The 17908-nt window shown below is 43.6% G+C and overlaps 1 protein-coding gene across 7 annotated transcripts in view; it reads left to right on the plus strand.

Moving 5' to 3' along the window:
• LOC122558116 (embryonic protein UVS.2-like) overlaps positions 1-17908 on the plus strand; it is a 193217-nt gene that overhangs the window by 165746 nt on the left and 9563 nt on the right. For all 7 annotated transcript variants that reach the window (XM_087996795.1, XM_087996790.1, XM_087996793.1 and 4 more), the window contains 3 exons: positions 2360-2582; positions 2703-2830; positions 13798-14038. In XM_087996795.1, the coding sequence (XP_087852921.1) occupies positions 2360-2582; positions 2703-2830; positions 13798-14038 (592 nt within the window). The remainder of the gene's footprint in view (positions 1-2359; positions 2583-2702; positions 2831-13797; positions 14039-17908) is intronic.

Below are 17908 nucleotides of genomic sequence, written 5' to 3' on the forward strand. Positions count from 1 at the left end.
CATTGAACTAGGAATCAGAAAAGATCTTCAAATAGTCTGAGGGAATTAGAAAAGCAAGTGTGTCAATAAATGTCTGCCAAATGAAAGAAACAATAAGGCCCGAGTGGGAGATTTCAGTTACCCTAATAATAACTGGCATACAGTCAATGTAAAAGTATGTAGGGCCCAGAGTTAATAAATCGCATTCAAAAAATTTTGTTAGTTGGTATGTGATGAATCTAGCAGGTGTTGTTGTGGTGGGGTTGAATTGGTTGTGGGGTAATGAGGAGTAAGGACTGCAATATTGGATTCAGTTTTAAGGAATGAAATGGACAATGAGCAGAGTATCAGTTTTGAAATGATCATAAGTCAATTAGATCTAGCATAGTCGTGGCAAATGCAAAGATGATACAGAATAAACGTTCTAAATTTTATTATGCTGAGAAATGACTTGGCAAAAGAGGTTGCAAACAAATACATAAAGGTAAATCATGTTAGAGCAATGGGAGGCATTCAGGGTGAGCATGTGCCCATAAAAAGTGGGTCAGCCTTCTGAGGAGTGGCATGAAGTGGTTAGCACTGCTATCTCACAGTGACAGGGACTCCAGTTAGATTCCACCCTCAGGCAACTGTGTGGTGTTTGCGCATTCTCCCTGTGCTGAGTAGGTTTCCTCTGGGTGCTCAGGTTTCGTCCCACAGTGCAAAGATTTGCAGGTTAGGTGGATTGGCCATGCTAAATGATCATAGTTTTTGGGGATGTGTTAGTTAAATGGATTAGCAATGGAATGCTGGGTTACAGGGATAGGGTAGGGGGTGGGTCTGGGTGGGATACTCTTTGGAGGGTTGGTATGGACCGGTTGAGCCAAATGGCTTGCTTCCACATTATATGATTCTGAGACAAGTTTTAAATAAAGGGAAGCTTAAGTCAAATACTGAAAACTTAATACTGTAAAGAGCCGAGGAGAAGTGGAGAGGTAAAGCTTATTAAAAAATCGTGAAGATAGCCAAGACAGAGTATGAAAAGCTGCTGGTGGTATGAAAAGAGATGGAGAATAGCATGGTGGCAAGGTGGCTCAGTGGTTAGCACTGCTGCTTCACAGCACCAGGGACCCTGTTCAAAACTAGTTTTGGATGACTGTCTGTTTGGAGTTTACACATTCTCCTCGTGTCTGCGTGGGTTTTCTTTGGGTGCTCCAGTATCCTCCCACTATCCAAAGATGTGCAGGTTAGGTGAATTGGCCATGCTAAATTGCCCATTGTGTTCTGGGATGTTTAGGTTAGGTGCATTAGTCAGGGGTAAATGTCGAGTAATGAGTTTGAGTGGGATTTTTTTGGAGGGTTGATGTGACTTGTTGGGCCAAAGGGCCTGTTTCCACGCTGTAGGGATTCTATGAAATTCTATGAAGAAGTTTCTTAAGAAATACTTTGCAGTAATGTTCACAAAAGATGGATCCAATTACAATGTGATGATTAATGAGAAAGAATGTGAAATATTGGATTGAATAACCATTGTAACAGAAAAAATGTTAAAGGATTTGGCTTATTTGGAAGTGGATAAATTAAAATGCTTAGATCAAGTTTCTCCTAGGATTCTAAAAGAAACGAGTGAAAAATGTGTTGATTCTGACCATCATACTCCAAAACTTCCTGTTTACAGTAACTACACCAGAGGTTTGAAGCATTATCAACATTTAGCCATTATTTAAAAGCTTGGAAGGGAGCTTTGGGGCCTGTTAATAACTGTTGTGGGAAATTTGTTATAATCAGTTCTGAAGTATAATATAAATTTTCAAAACACATTGATACTCGAGGAAAGTCAGCATGAATTTGTAAAGGAAAGTCATGTCTAATTAATGTGATTGAATTTTCATGGACGTAACAGATAGAATAATTGAGGACAATTGATAGGTATAGTCAGGGTTGTTGGTTGGAGTTGCTTGAGACTTAATGTGTGTCTCTGTCAGTAATACTGTATAAGTGTATAAACATTAGACTTCAGTGTTTTGTTTTTTAACATTTGGCTGTCTTACCTTTAAGAGTCCTAGAATAGGGTATGTTTCCTTCGTCTGGTTTCAGTCCTACATCACAAAGTTACAATGTGAGGATTATTTGGATTTTGGCTGACTCAAATTGTAGTTTCAGAGTTGAGAAGCAATCAAGAAAATTGGAATTTTGGTTACTAATTATATTCAGAGCATCAAAATTTTAACTTCATCTGATCATTATTGATAACAGAATAACTCAGACTTGCTGATTTTCCTGGATAATGTTCTTATTTTGTACTGTGCAAATTGCTTTTGCAGTTGTGTACTGATCAGTCTTCTATATTCTGATTCCCAAGATAATAAAAATAAATTTGACATCTTATTCCTCATTACAGATCATTGTGGAATTCGATTTCTTTTACATTCAACCATTTATAGGCTGCTATCGAGATCATCTAAAAATTCATGATGGTTCCAATATTCGATCACCAATTCTTAAAGGACCAGCTTGTGGCAAAGCGGCTCCAGCAGTGATCTCTTCCCAGAATAAATTGTTAATTACATTTTTCTCGGGTGGACAGAAACACTCTCGGGGTTTCAGTGCTAAGTATCAATTTGGTAAAATCTTGGTACAATAATTGGTGTGTTCTTTTCAATTTATTTATTTGGTTATCTACATATAAAAGAATTGAAAGACTTAATATGATTCAGCATGTTGTTCTTTTGCCCATTTTCCAGTTAAATGTGGAGAAATGCTGACTGCTTCACCAACCAGAATTATAGGTAGAGTTGAATATAAAGGTTCCATGAAACCACATGAAGTGTCAAGCTGTTTTTGGCTGATTCAAGCACATAGAGGGCATAAGGTATGAATATAATACATTGTCTTGTGATCGGTAGAGTATATTGTCTGCTACCAGCTCTTAATTTGGTGTTTAATGTAGAAAAAGATGAAAAAACATCTGTTGGCCGTTTAAAATTTGCACTTTGTGAGAAAAAGCATTGTTCATACTGAGATTTTATTTTAAATCTCTACTAATTAATTATATTAACTAGGGACTCATTCACTATTTAGTTCTATTCTACATTGATATAATAAATTTTCTAACAGTTCTTGGTGTTCCAAACTTAATTTCTAGTTATTGTATCCTCCGGGATAAGTAAGAATGTGCATTGTTGCAGGAAAGCAGAATGAAGGCTTCCTGTAAACCACTTTAATCAACCGCGGTGTCTACAGCCAAGAACTTTCTGTACATTCTCAACAGTATAGAAAAAGACAGAAGTCATCTGAAAAGGTGATTACCAATCTATGCCATTTCTTGAACACTAAACAGCATATGCAGGCAGTTTCCTATAACAGAGCTGAAAAATGTTGCTGGAAAAGCGCAGCAGGTCAGGCAGCATCCAAGGAGCAGGAGAATCAACGTTTCGGGCATAAGCCCTTCTTCAGGAATGAGGAGGGTGTGCCAAGCAGCGAAGATAAAAGGTAGGGAGGAGGGACTTGGGGGAGGGGCGCTGGGAATGCGATAGGTGGAAGGAGGTTAAGGTGAGGGTGATAGGCCGGAGAGGGGGTGGGGGCGGAGCAGTCGGGAAGAAGATTGCAGGTCAAGAAGGCGGTGCTGAGTCCAAGGGTTGGGACAGAAATAAGGTGGGGGGAGGGGAAATGAGGAAGCTGGAGAAATCTGCATTCATCCCTTGTGGTTGGAGGGTTCCTAGGCGGAAGATGAGGCGCTCTTCCTCCAGGCGTCATGTTGCCATGGTCTGGCGATGGAGGAGGCCAAGGACCTGCATGAACTTGGCGGAGTGGGAGGGAGAGTTAAAGTGTTCAGCCACAGGGCGGTTGGGTTGGTTGGTGCGGGTGTCCCAGAGGTGTTCTCTGAAACATTCCGCGAGTAGGCAGTCTGTCTCCCCAATATAGAGGAGGCCACATCGGGTGCAGCGAATGCAGTAAATGATGTGTGTGGAGGTGCAGGTGAATTTGTGATGGATATGGAAGGATCCATTGGGGCCTTGGAGGGAAGTGAGGGGGAGGTGTGGGCGCAAGTTTTGCATTTCTTGCGGTTGCAGGGGAAGGTGCTGGGAGTGGAGGTTGGGTTGGTGGGGGGTGTGGACCTGACGAGGGAGTTGCGGAGGGAGTAGTCTTTCCGGAACGCTGATAGGGGAGGGGAGGGAAATATATCCTTGGTGGTGGGGTCTGTTTGGAGGTGGTGGAAATGACGAAGGATGATACGATGTATCTGGAGGTTGGTGGGGTGGTAGATGAGGACCAGTGGGGTTCTGTCCTGGTGGCGATTGGAGGGGCGGGTTCAAGGGTGGAGGAGCGGGAAGTGGAGGAGATGTGGTGGAGAGCATCGTCAACCACATCTGAGGGGAAATTGCGGTCTTTGAAGAAGGAGGCCATCTGGGTTGTACGGTATTGGAATTCATCCTCTTGGGAGCAGATGCGGCGGAGGGGAAGGAATTGGGAATATGGGATGGTGTTTTTACAGGGGGCAGGGTGGGAGGAGGTGTAGTCTAGGTAGCTGTGGGAGTCGGTCAGTTTATAGTAAATGTCCGTGTTGAGTCGGTCGCCCGAGATAAAAATGGAGAGGTCTAGGAAGGGGAGGGAGAAGTCTGAGACGGTCCAGGTAAATTTGAGGTCGGCTTGGAAGGTGTTAGTAAAGTGGATGAACTATTCAACCTCCTCATGGGAGGACGAGGTAGCGCCGATACAGTCATCGATGTAGCGGAGGAAAAGGTAGGGGGTGGTGCCAGTGTAGCTGCGGAAGATAGACTGTTCCACATATCCGACGAAGAGGCAGGTATAGCTGGGGCCCAAGCGGGTGCCCATGGCTACTCCTTTGGTTTGAAGGAAGTGGGAGGATTGGAAAGAGAAGTTGTTCAGAGTGAGGACCAGTTCAGTCAGTCGAAGGAGGGTGTCAGTGGAAGGGTACTGGTTTAGTCGGCGGGAAAGGAAGAAGCGGAGGGCTTTGAGGCCTTCGTGATGGGGGATGGAGGTGAAGATAAGGCGTTGGGGGCCAGGGAAGCGAAAATCATGGAGGAGGTGGAGAACGTGAGTGATGTCCCGAACGTAGGTGGGGAGTTCTTGGACTAAGGGGGACAGGACCGTGTCAAGGTATGCAAAGATGAGTTCGGTGGAGCAGGAGCAGGCTGAGACAATGGGTCGGCCGGGGGAGTCAGATTTGTGGATTTTGGGCAGGAGGTAGAACTGGGCGGTGCGGGGTTGAGGGACTATGAGGTTGGAGGCGGTGGATGGGAGATCCCCTGAGGTGATGAGGTTATGGATGGTCTGGGAGATGATGGTTTGGTGGTGGGAGGTGGGGTCATGGTCAAGGAGACACCTCCTCCTACTGCCCCTCGACAGTCTGTGCCAGAACCTTGCCTCCATGTACCATCGAGTCCCTGCTGTGGATCTACGGCAGCCTCGTTCTGGACACCAAACTCCGCCACAGCTAACACCACCATCTGAAAACCTGGGTTGAAGTAGCAGAGGAGGCCAGCAGCCACAGGAGTATCTGGAAGACCTGCTTAAATGTTGCAACAAGCTGAGGAACATTCACCCTGTAAAGCTGAGTGACAAATCTTGTTGCTCAAGTGCTGCACAACTATTGGAAGTTTTTTGAGAGTGTTGTGAATTGCAAGTGGAGATTGTGCAGTGGTCAGAATATGTAATCACCTGCATGACTTAAAACGACTGGTGGATGGCGATGAGTGGAAAGAAAGAGTTTCTCAGAAACAGCTTTGTCAGTGGTTAGGCTGGCTACATGCGAGAAGAGTTCAAATGTAAGAGTTAGTCTTTCTGAAGATGAGTCTAATCATTTCTCATTCTCTTTTTAGTAGAAGGCCTCCACTGAGAGGTTGTTGCCAAGGTGTGTTTAACCTGATATTTATGATGACAGTAAAGGATATCATTCTGCATCTGCCAAGCACCAGGAGTGAAGAACTGTTGGTTATGGCAAGGCTGAGTTTTGGGCTGGGAAATGGGTGGGAAACTTAGAGGCATTTGTTGAGTCGAAGATATAGATAGGGGAATGGGTTTAGATGTTCAGCAGTGGAAGAGGAAGGAATGTATGTGTCTTCTGTACAGGATGTTTTCTGTTGTGGGAGGATCTAGAACTAGTGGTCATTGTTTAAAAATAAGGGATCATCCATATAAAATAGGTGAGAAGAAGTACTTTGTCACAGAGGGTAGTGAGTCTTTGGAACTGTTTTCCTCAAAGAGGGGTAGAAGCAGAGCTGAATATAGATAGATCTTGATAAACAGGTGGTGAGGGATTATCAGGGTATGCAAGATTGTGGAGTAATCAGATCAGCCAAGATTTTATTGAAAGGTAGAGCAGGCTTGAGGAGCCGGGTATCCTACTCCCACTCGAATTCGCATGTTCGCATGATCACTCCGTGTCATGACAAGGATACCATTGGGGGAAATGACCATTTCGGGGAAAGTGGCAGTAACCAAGTCGGTGGCACTACAACTGGCTCTGGGGCACAGTGGGAAAGACTAAAGGTAAACAAGACCTTAGTGATAGGCGACTCGATAATTAGAAGGACAGATAGGAGATTCCATGGCCGCAAGTGGGAATCCAGGATGGTGTGTTGCCTCCCAGCTGCCACAATCCAGAATGTGTCAAGGGTGAGGGTGAGCAACCAGAAGTCATTGTGCACGTTGGCATAAACGACATAGGCAGAAAAAGAGATGAGGCCCTGCAGAGTGGTTATATATAGATAGGAAAAAAGTGAGAAAAAAAACCCAGGACCTCGTTGGTGATAGTCTCCAGATTGCTTCCAGTGCCATATGGCAGATGAATGTTTGGCTAAAGAATTGGTGCAGGGGGCAGGGATTCCGATTTTTAGATCATTGGGATCTTTTCTGGGGCAGAGGTGACCTGTTCAAGCGATACAGGTTGCACCTGAACTGGAGGAGGACCAATATCTTGGTAGTCAGGTTTGCTAGTTCTGCAAGGGAGGGTTTAAACTAGATTGGCAGGGGATTGGGATCCTCAACAGCAGGGAGGCAAGTGCAAGACTGGATGGAGATATGGTAATCAGAAATAGTAATTTGAAGAATCAGGTCAGGCTGGAACATGACATGGAGCAAGGAATGCTTGTTGGATTAAATTGTATTTATTTCAAAAGGGCTGACAAATAAGGCATGTGAACTCAGGGTATCCGTAGTTACGTGGCATTGCAATATTATAGCCATTATAGAAACATGGCTAAAGGAAAGTGGGTCAAGAATATTTCAAATGGAGACTGGGAGCTTAATGTGGCAGGATACAGGTACTTTAGGCAGGACAGAGGTGGTGGAAGGAGGGGAGGGGGAGTTGTATTTTTGATTAAGGTGTGTATCACTGCAGCAGTCAGAGATGAAATAATTGAAGGATCATCCAGTGAGTCTTTGTGGGTGGAGCTAAGAAATAACAAGGGGATAGTGCCGTTATTGGGGTTGTACTATAGGCCTCCAAATAGTCAACAGGAATTAGAGGAATAAATATACAGGGAGTTTGGAGAGACTTGCAGGAACAAAAGGGTTGTCATACTAGGGAATTTTCATTTTCCTAACATAGACTGGGATTGCCAGAGCGTTAAGGGCTTAGATGGGGTAGAATTTGTTAAATGTGTTCAGGAAAGTTTCCTCAAGCTGTATAGAGAGTTTCCTCAAGCTGTATGTACTTGTGAGGGGGCAAAACTCAACTTACTTTTGGGAAATAGGGCAGGACAGGTGACGTAGGTGACAGTGGGGTAGCGCTTTGGGATCAGTGACAATAGTTCTATAATTTTAAAATAGTTATGGAGAGGGTTAAAACTGGTCCACAGGTTCAAGTTCTAAATGGGGGCAAGGCAAATTTTGATAGAATTAGATAGGAAACTGCAGGGGGTTGATTGGAGTAGTTTGATTGCAGGCAAAGGGACCTCTGGCAAGTGGGAAGCCTTTAAAAGTGAGATAGCTAGAGTTCAAGATCTATATGTTCCAGTGAGGGTGAAGGTCAAGGTTGGCAGGAATAAGGAACCCTGGATGACACGAGAGATATTGAGGCTTTGATCAGGGTCAGTGCTGGACCCGTTACTGTTTGTTATCTATATCAATGATTTGGATGAGAATGTACAAGGCATGATTAGTAAGTTTGCAGATGACACTAAAATAGGCAGTATAGTGGACAATGAAGAAGGTTATCAGAAATTGCAGCAGGAGCTTGATCAGCTGGGAAAGTGGGTCAAGAATATTTCAAATGGAGTCTAATATAGATAAGTGTGAGGTCTTCCATTTTGGAAAGTCAAATCACGGTAGAAGTTTCATAATGAATGTAGGACTTTAAGAAGTGTTGTGGAGCAGAGAGATCTTGGAGTTCAGCTTCATTGTTCTTTGAAAGTGGAACCACAGGTAGACAGGGCAGTGAAGGGGGCTTTTGGCACACTGGCCTTCAGTCAGGGCATTGAGTATAGAAGTTGGAAAGATATGTTGCAGTTGTACAGGATATTTGTGAGGCTGCACTTGGAGTACTGTGATCAGTTTTGGTAGCCTTGCTTTGGAAGGATGTTGTTAAAATGGAAAGAATGCAGATGAAATTTACAAGGATGGTGCCAGGACTCAATGATCTGAGTTATAGGGAGAGGTTGGACAAGCCAGGATGTTTTTCTTTAGAGCGCAGGAGACTGAGGGAGGACCTTATAGAAGTGTATACAATCATGAGAGGCATGGATAGGATGAATGTACTCAGTCTTTTTCCCAGGGTTGGGGAATTGAGGACTAGAGGGCAGTAGTTTAAGGTTAGAGGAGAAAGAATGAAAGTGAAGCTGAGGGGCAACATTTTTATGGAGATGGTGGTATGCATACGGAATGAGCTGCCAGTGGAAGTGGTTGAGGCGGCTACATAAACAACATTTAAAAGGCATTCGGACAAATACATAAATAGGAAGGGATTAAAAGAATTTGGGTCAAGTGCAGGGAAATGGGGTTAGTGTGGACAGACATTTTTGTCAGCATGGACCAGTTTGGGACTGAAGGGCCTGTTTCTGTGCTGTAGGACTCTATGACAGGGTAGGTGACTGAGGTGTCAGTGGCGGGGCACTTTAGATCCAGCAACCATAACTAGTTTTGAAAGAATGATGGAAAAGGATACATAGATCTAAAAGTTGAAGTTCTAAATTGGAGGAAGGCCAATTTTGATGGTATTAGGCAATAACCTTTAATAGCTGATTGGGGGCAGATGTTCACCAGTAAAGGGACGGCTGGAAAATGGGAAGTCTTCAAAAATGAGATAACAAGAGTCCGCCTGTTTTAATGTCATCATCATTCCTGTTAGGGTGAAAGACAAAGCTGGTAGTGTAGGGAATGCTGGATTATGAGAGAAATTGAGGTTTTGCTTAAGAAAAAGAAGGAAGCATATATCAGGTTTAGATAGCAGAGATTCCTTAGAATAGTACAAAGGCAGTAGGCATACACTTAAGTGGGAAATCAGGAGGTCAAAAAGAAGACATGAGATACCTTTGACAAATAGGGTTAAGGACAATCCAAAGGGATTCTATAAATACATTAAGGACAAAAAGGTAACTAGGGAGAGAATAGGGCCCTTCAAAGATCAACAAGGCAGCCTTTGTGTGGAGCCGCAGGAGATGGGGGAGATACTAAACCAGTACTTTGCATCAGTGTTTACGGTGGAGAAGGACATGGAAGATATAGAATGTGGGCAAATAGATTAGACATTTTAAAATGTCCATATCACAGGGGAGGAGGTGCTGGATGTCTTAAAACAAATCAAGGTGGATAAATCCCAAGGACCTGATCAGGTGTACACTAGAACTTTGTGGGAAGCGAGGGAAGTGATTGCTGGGCCCTTTGCTGAGATATTTGTATTATCGATAGTCACAGGTGAGGTGGGGGAAGACCGGAGGTTGGCTAACATGGTGCCACTGTTTAAGAATGGTGGTAAGGACAAGCCAGGGAACTATGGACCAGTGAGCCTAACATTGGTGGTGGGCAAGTTGTTGGAGGGAATCCTGAGGGACAGGATGTACATGTATTTGGAAAGACAGGACTGATTAGGGATAGTCAACATGGCTTTGTGTGTGGGAAATCATGTCTCATGAACTTGATTGAGTTTTTTTGAAGAAGTAACGGAGAAGATTGATAAGGGCAGAGCGGTGGATGTGATCTATATATCACTTTAGTAAGGCGTTCGACAAGGTTCCCCATGGGAGACTGTTGAGCAAGGTTAGATCTCATGGAACTTGCCATTTGGATACAGAACTGGCTTAAAGGTAGAAGACAGAGGGTGGTGGTGGAGGGTTGCCTTTCAGACTGGAGACCTGTGACCAGCAGAATGCCACAAGGATCGGTGCTGGACCCACTGCTTTTCATCATTTATATAAATGGTCTGTATGTGAACATAGCTGAAAATGTGTTGCTGGAAAAGCGCAGCAGGTCAGGCAGCATCCAAAGAACAGGAGAATCGACGTTTCGGGCATAAGCCCTTCTTCAGGAATCATTCCTGAAGAAGGGCTTATGCCCGAAAAGCGATTCTCCTGCTCCTTGGATGCTGCCTGACCTGCTGCGCTTTTCCAGCAACACATTTTCAGCTCTGATCTCCAGCATCTGCAGTCCTCACTTTCTCCTGTATGTGAACATAGCAGGTATAGTTTGGAAGTTTGCAGATGACACCAAAATTGGAGCTGTAGTGGAAGCAAAGAAGGTTACCTCAGAGTACAATGGGATCTTGATCTGATGGGCCAGTGGGCCGAGGAGTAACAGATGGAGTTTAATTTAGATAAATGTGAGGTGCTGCATTTTGGAAAGGGAAATCAGAGCAGGACTTATACACTTAATGGTAAGGTCCTGGGGAATGTTGCTGAACAAAGAGACCATGGAGTGCAGGTTCATAGCTCCTTGAAACTGAAATAGCAGGTAGATAGGATAGTGAAGAAGGCATTTGGTATGCTTTCCTTTATTGGTCAGAGTAATGAATACAGCAGTTGGGAGGTCATGTTGCGTTAGGCCACTTTTGGAATATTGTGTGCAGTTCTGGTTTCTCTCCTAATAGAAGGATGTTGTGAAACTGAAAGGGTTCAGAAAAGATTGACAAGGATATTGCGGGAGTTGGAGGGTTTGAGCTATAGGGGAGAGGCTGAATAGGCTGGGGCTGTTTTCCCTGGAGTGTCAGATGCTGAGGTTTTCAAAGCATGGATAGGGTAAATATATGACTCTGTATGTCTGAGATGCAGCATTCTCTTACTCAACCTTTTCTAGAGGCTGGAATGATGCAAATCTTGGAGACAGTATCGACTGCAGCTGCTAGAAGGCAGAGTCAATAGATGTGAAGCTGGAAAAGTGCAGCAGGTCAGGCAGTGCTTGAGGAGCAGGAAAGTCAATGTTCCAGGCTGAATTTGTCTGCAGAATTCATCCATTAATCATTACTGAAAGTACCCAAAACAGCCTTATTCAAATCTCCCAGCTTAGAATATTCAAACAGTGCAATCCTCCAGAAAAAAAAATTCAATTAGCAAGACTTTGTGCACCTGATCCTGTCAGGTGTTTGGTTCTAACATTGCAATTATAATACTTGCTCTGCACCATGGGAAGGGAAAACTATTTTTTATCAAATAAAGCTTCATGTCCTGATGAAGGCAGCCCGAAACGTTGACTTTCCTATCTCTTGGTTGCTGTCTGACCTGCTGTACTTTTCCAGTTTCACATCTATTGACTATGATGCAAATCTTACTTGTTCTGCAAATAACTCTCTTTTTACACAGAGTTGGGAACCTTTAGAATTCGCTACCATAGAGGCTGTGGAAAACTCTGCCTCTGCGTATATTTAAAGTAGATTAAAATTTTGATTATCAATGTCATACAAGATTATGAAGATAATGTGGGTAAAAGACATCGAAATGTTTGATCAGCCATAGTCATATTAAATGGTGAAGCAGGCTTGATAGGCTGAATGGCATACTTCTGTTCCTATGTTCGCACAGCTCCTTGGTTTTAAGATGTACTTTTATTTTCAGTTCACAGTCCAAAAATAAAGGAAGTAAAGAGATGTAGTCTTTCAGACATCACAGATGATAGTGCAGAAGCTACAGTTTGCCAAAGATGCATGTGACTCTTGAGCATGGCTTTCAATAAATCAAACTGTTTTTCAAAAGCAGCTGATGATTATGACTGTGCCTAAACTGTTCGCTTAGGAAGACAAAGATACTCCAATGACCAGCATCAAGCTCTGATTTTACCCCACCCAGTGTAACTGTGAATGACATGACCCTGAAGGCTGCAGATAACTGTACTGATCTTAAAGGTCCTATCTCCAGAAGTGTTTACATTGACAGGAAAGCAACAAATAATTATGACAGAGAAAGCTCAGCCTTTCACAACTTATGCAAGAGACTATGGAGAAAATAACATACAAAACTTTCAACAAAACCTGCTGAATGTACCATTATCTGCTCTTCTGTATGTCTGTGAGAAATGCATCACCTCCTGAAGACCAATGAAGTCATTGGTCCACATGAGATGCATATAAACTAGCATAGGTACAAATGGGAGAACAAAGTCCCAGCGCTAAGACATGAACTTCAATGAGCATAAATAACTGGAATTGAAGTATTCATTCGCAGAGCTCAGCTCAAGTGTAGTGGGTATGCAGTAAATATGACCTAGCTTGATGTAATAATGTGCCATTGCCTGGGAAATACCTGAAGAATCTTCCACTCATGTATGGAAAGAGCCCAAAGCAAATGGTGTTGGGTGTCCACTTGTCCAACTTGAACTAACCTCTCTTGCCAGGATCATGGAAAGGGACATCATTCTGTCCCAGTTGATTTTCTGAAAACATTAGATCTCTGACAGTTGTTCATACTCCACTTGTAAACTCTTTATAAAGACCTTCCTTGGAAGGACTCGATGTTGGTCCCTGTATCCTTCTGCCCTTGCACAACACCAGGTGTCTTACACACTTAGTCAGAAGAGCACACACATGCCTGATATATATCTTCTTAGTTTTCTAGTTCTCCTCCTCACTGGTGGAGTTTCATTCAGTATATACAATTTAGTAACCCCTGAACTCCCAGTTGGAGATCTCAAAATCAGGGATCCTGCTTGACGGAATATGGAAAAGAAAATGCCTGCCATTTGAATTACCAATTAACCATTTGTTTAATTAAGAATGTAGGTATCCAGTTTCATACCTTATGTCTCACAGCAGACTGGTGCGAATCTGAACGTCAATTCAAAGTGGTTTTCATAAATAAAAAACAGTATTTTGAATCCAGAAATTTGATCATAGATCATGAAATAATCTTTTAAAGCAATTTAATACACCATCAGTTGTTAGTTTTCATATTCGGTTCCGAGTTTTGAATCATATTCAAACTGAGTCAAACTGATTAAAAGGCAAATAGAAAATTGCACGAGGTGATCTTATTGGGGTCCCTTCTCCAAGCCTGTGAAAGAAAAGCATCAATGATTATCTATAATAAAAACAAAATGCTATAGAAACTCAGGTGTGGCAGCATCTGTGAAGCAATAAGCCATTAATATTTCAGTTCTCTTCTACACTTTCAGTTTTCATTTCGTTTAAGATTTCCAGCATTTGCAATATTTTGCTTTGGCCATATTAGACAGGGATCATTTTTCTTTGACAGTGTTAATAAAAGTCAGGAAAGTACAAATAAGGCAAGAAAATTGATTTAAAAATCTAATTCACTGGGCAAAATATAATTTTTAAAATAACTGCTCAATAGAATACTAAGTTGTCTGCCTCTCTGAGATATTTCCTGTTTACATTGATTTTTGAAACTCCTTAAAAATTTTAAATGGCTCCCTAACATTATTGTTCCTCAACAGGTTGTTCTTGAAATTACAACATACAATTTTCAACAATCTATCAAATGTATAGATGCCTACCTTGAAATTCATGATGTCTCTGTAGCACCCCCCATCAAAAGAGGAATATTCTGTGGAAAAAGACCAATACCTGTGATTGAGGGCATTGCCCTTTTGATAGAATTCAGTCATCCTGGATCAAAGACACAACCTGGACTCAGAATTGACTATAAATGCGTTGCTAATCCAACTGAAAGAAAAGGTAAGATAATCAGCGCATCAAAGTAAATTTTTCAAGACTTTTTGCCTTTAAAATCACTAGCTGATCTCAAAGTCATATATAGAATAAGATCTCAAAATAATTTATTTATTGAGGGCGGCACGGTGGCTCCGTGGTTAGCACTGCTGCCTCACAGCACCAGGGACCCGGGATCGATTCCAGCCTCGGGTGACTGTGTGGAGTTTGCACTTTCTCCCTATGTCTACATGGGTTTCCTCCCACAATCCAAAATGATATGCAGGCCAGGTGAATTGGCCATGCTAAATTGCCCATAGTGTTAGGAAAGGGGAATGGGTCTGGGTAGGTTATTCTTTGGAGGTCGGTGTGGACTTGTTGGGCCGAAGGGCCTGTTTCCATACTGTAGAGAATCTAAACTAATTTAATCTAATCTAATGGAAGGGGAAGCATGGTGACTTAGTAGTTCGTTTCCAGCCTTGAGCAACTGTTTGTGTGGAGTTTGCACATTTTTGCCATGTTTGCATAAGTTTCTTTCAGATGCCCCAGTTTCCTCCCACATTCCAAAGATGTGCAGTTTAGGTGAATTGACCATAGTAAATGTGGGGTTACAGAGATGGGAAGGTGGGGGGTGGGGGGGGCGGGGGTATTCAATGGGTTGGTACAGATGTGATAGACTGAATGGCCTCTTACCACTCTGTGTTTCAATGATTCTGTGAAGTGGTTTAGCTGAAGTTAAGCAAACAAGTGTATCTATAATTTTTCTTAGCTTTGATTTTTGCATAGATAATTCACTGCTTCGGGTGCACCTGGTATACTAAGACTCTAAAGTAGAGCTGCAGAAGCATATGCACACCTGCTGGAAATGTACTGCTTTCTATGTTGGTTGAAAGTGTGACTTGTGTTAGGAGAATTCACTGGCAACATTTAAAGTGAAAACAAATTCAGATTTAGAACCTGCATTCATACAAGACACATTTTCTGTGTTTTACCTGTACATTCTAAACGCAAAGTACAATGGCAAGAACGTTTCCTGAGCAACAGTACTCAAAGAGTGGTCCTTACAGGTTATTTGTTCATTTATTGGGGTTGATAAAATATGGAGCTGGTAAAAGCACAGCAAGTCAACCGTCAACAGAGGAGCTGGAGAGTCAACATTTCAGGAAGGACCCTTTATCAGGACTGGGGAGGAGGAGGAAGGGGATGAGGCTGGGGGAAAGGTATGTGGGATGGCAATAGGTAGACACAGGTAGGAGGTGATTGTGATTGGTCAGTAAGAAGGGTGCAGCAGATAGGTGGGAAGGAAAATGGACAGGTCAGGTTAGGTCAAGGGGGTGGGGCGGAGAGGGAGGGATGGTCCTGAGATGAGGTAGGGGGTGGGGAGATTTGGAAGCTGATGAATCTGATGTTGAGGCCATGAGGTTGTAAGTGCCCGAGGCAGAAGATGAGGCGTTCTTCCTCCAGTTCGCGCATTGCCTTACTTTGACAGTGGAGGAGGCCCACAATGGACATGAGTTGGAGAACTGTTCAAGCTCCTTGTGGGAGCATGAGGTAGTGCTGAGAAAGTGGAGGAAAAGGTGGGGGATAGTGCTAATGTAGCTGCAGAAGAGGGACAAACCCACAAAGAGACATGCATAGCTCGGAACGATAGCCAGCCCTCTGATTTGTAGGAAGTGGGAGGATTCAAAGGAAATATTGTTTAGGGTGAGGGCCAGTTCCACTAAGCGAATAAGTGTGTCGGTGGAGGGGGACTGGTTGGGACTGCAGGAGAGGAAGAAGTGGAGGGATTTTCGGCAGTCTTGGTGGGGCATACAGGTGTACAGAGACTGGATGTCAATGGTGATGATGAAGTGTTGGGAGTCTTAGAATTGAATGTCATGGAAAGGGTAGAGGACCTGGCTGGTGTCTCACAGTTCATCACCTTCACCCTTACCTTTCATCCTCATCTCAAATTCACCTGGACCATTTCTGACACCTCCTTCCCCTTCCTCTCCGCCTCCATCTCCAGTAACTGACTTAGCACCGGCATCTAGTTCAAACCAACCAACTCCCATAACTACCTCGATTACACCTCCTCCCACCCTCCTTCCTGCAAAAATGTGATCCCATACTCCCAGTTCCTCCACCTCTCCCATATCTGGATGAGCAATTCTACTCTGGGACATCCCAGATATCCTCTTACTTCAAGGACCGTAATTTCCCCTCCCCTCAGCTGCATCTCCTCCATCTCCCACACCCTTGCTCTCAAATGCACTCCCCTCCCTCCCCCCCCCAACCATAACAAAGATAGAGTGCCTCGGTCCTCACATTCCACCCCACCAATCTACAAATCCAATGCATCATCCAATCCAAATCCTCTGCTATTTTCGCCACCTGCAATCTGACCCCACCACCAAAAAGATGTTTCCTTTCCCACTCCTAAGTGCTTTCTGCAGGAACAGTTCCCTCCGCGACTCACTCATTAGGTCCACATTCCCTACCAATCTCTCCTCCACACGTGGCACATTTCCCTGTGGCCGTAGGATGTGCAATATCTGCCAGCACACCTCCCCTCTTATTTCTATCCAAGGTCCCGAAGAATCTTTCCACGTTTGGCAGAGATTCACCTTCGTTTCCTCTTAACCTGATTTACTGCATCCTTTGCATTGGAGAGAGTGCAAACCCGGGGACCGGTTCAGGGAACATCTATGATTTGCATGCTCCGATCCACCTCACCTCCCAGTTGTCAGCCATTTCAACTCCCCCTCCCACTCCCAGTTCCCCAACGTCATGATAATCCTGGGCCACCTCCACTGTCAAAATATGGTAACACGCAAACTGGAGGAAGAACACATCATCTTCTGCCTCGGGCGCTTACAGCCTTATGGCCTCAACATTGGATTCACCAGCTTCCAAATCTCTCCAACCCCCACCTCATCCCAGGTCCAGCCCTCCATCTCTGCCCAATCTCCTTGACCTGACCTTACCTGACCATCTTCTTCCTTCCCACCTATCCACTCCACCTTTCCACTGACCAACCAGAATCACCACTTACCAGAATCCATCTGTCACCATTCCACCTACTTTTTCCCCAGCCCCACCCTCCCACTCTATTTATTTCTCAGCCTCCTTCCCCCTCCCCAGTCCTGATGAAAGGTCCGACTTGAAACATCAATTGTCCTGCTCCTCACCTACTGTGCTTTCGCCACTCCATGTTTTATCGAGTCTGACTTTCTAGCATCTGCAGTTCTCATTACCTCCAATTTGTTCATTTATTATACTGTTTGCCTTGTAGACATTTTCTGTTTAGGTCTTCACTCTTCAAAGTTCACTTTGTCTGCAGATATTTTTAATCAAACTGTTCAGTAATGTTATTGGACAATACTGGAGAAAGTGGGACTTGTACCCCAGGCCCCTTCACTCAGAGGCAGGGGCACTATAACTGCACCACCACTAAAAACCTGCTTCCTGCTGCACATGGTATTCCCAGCCTGTCTCCCATCATACAGGACATACGGATTTTTTTTCCAGCTGTTGTTATTGGCTGAACAAATTGTCTATAAGTTTGAATGGTTTGTTTTAACTGTGACGGACTATGTTTTCTTTTAATTATGAACTTACATGTTATGACAAACATCCAGACAGGTGGGGCTTCCATTCAGCCCCTCAGGTTCAGAAGGACACTTCCACATTGCTTCCAGAGATATTTTCTTACCAACCTATTTAGAGATGTTATTACACACCTCTGGAGCAAGTGGGACTTGAACCCGGACCTTTTGGCTCAGAGGAAGAGAACCATTGTGCAATTGTCTGTATAAGGATCAGGTGAAGAACATGAATGAAATGAACTGATGGTAAAAGATCATGTTGTAAGAATGTTTTGATTGGTGTAAATCTGGGAGAGGTATGCATGTGGTA

Source organism: Chiloscyllium plagiosum, unplaced genomic scaffold, assembly GCF_037043375.1.
Source record: "Chiloscyllium plagiosum isolate Xiang-an unplaced genomic scaffold, Cpla_swu_hap1 HiC_scaffold_18, whole genome shotgun sequence".
Classification (NCBI taxonomy): Eukaryota; Metazoa; Chordata; class Chondrichthyes; order Orectolobiformes; family Hemiscylliidae; genus Chiloscyllium; species Chiloscyllium plagiosum.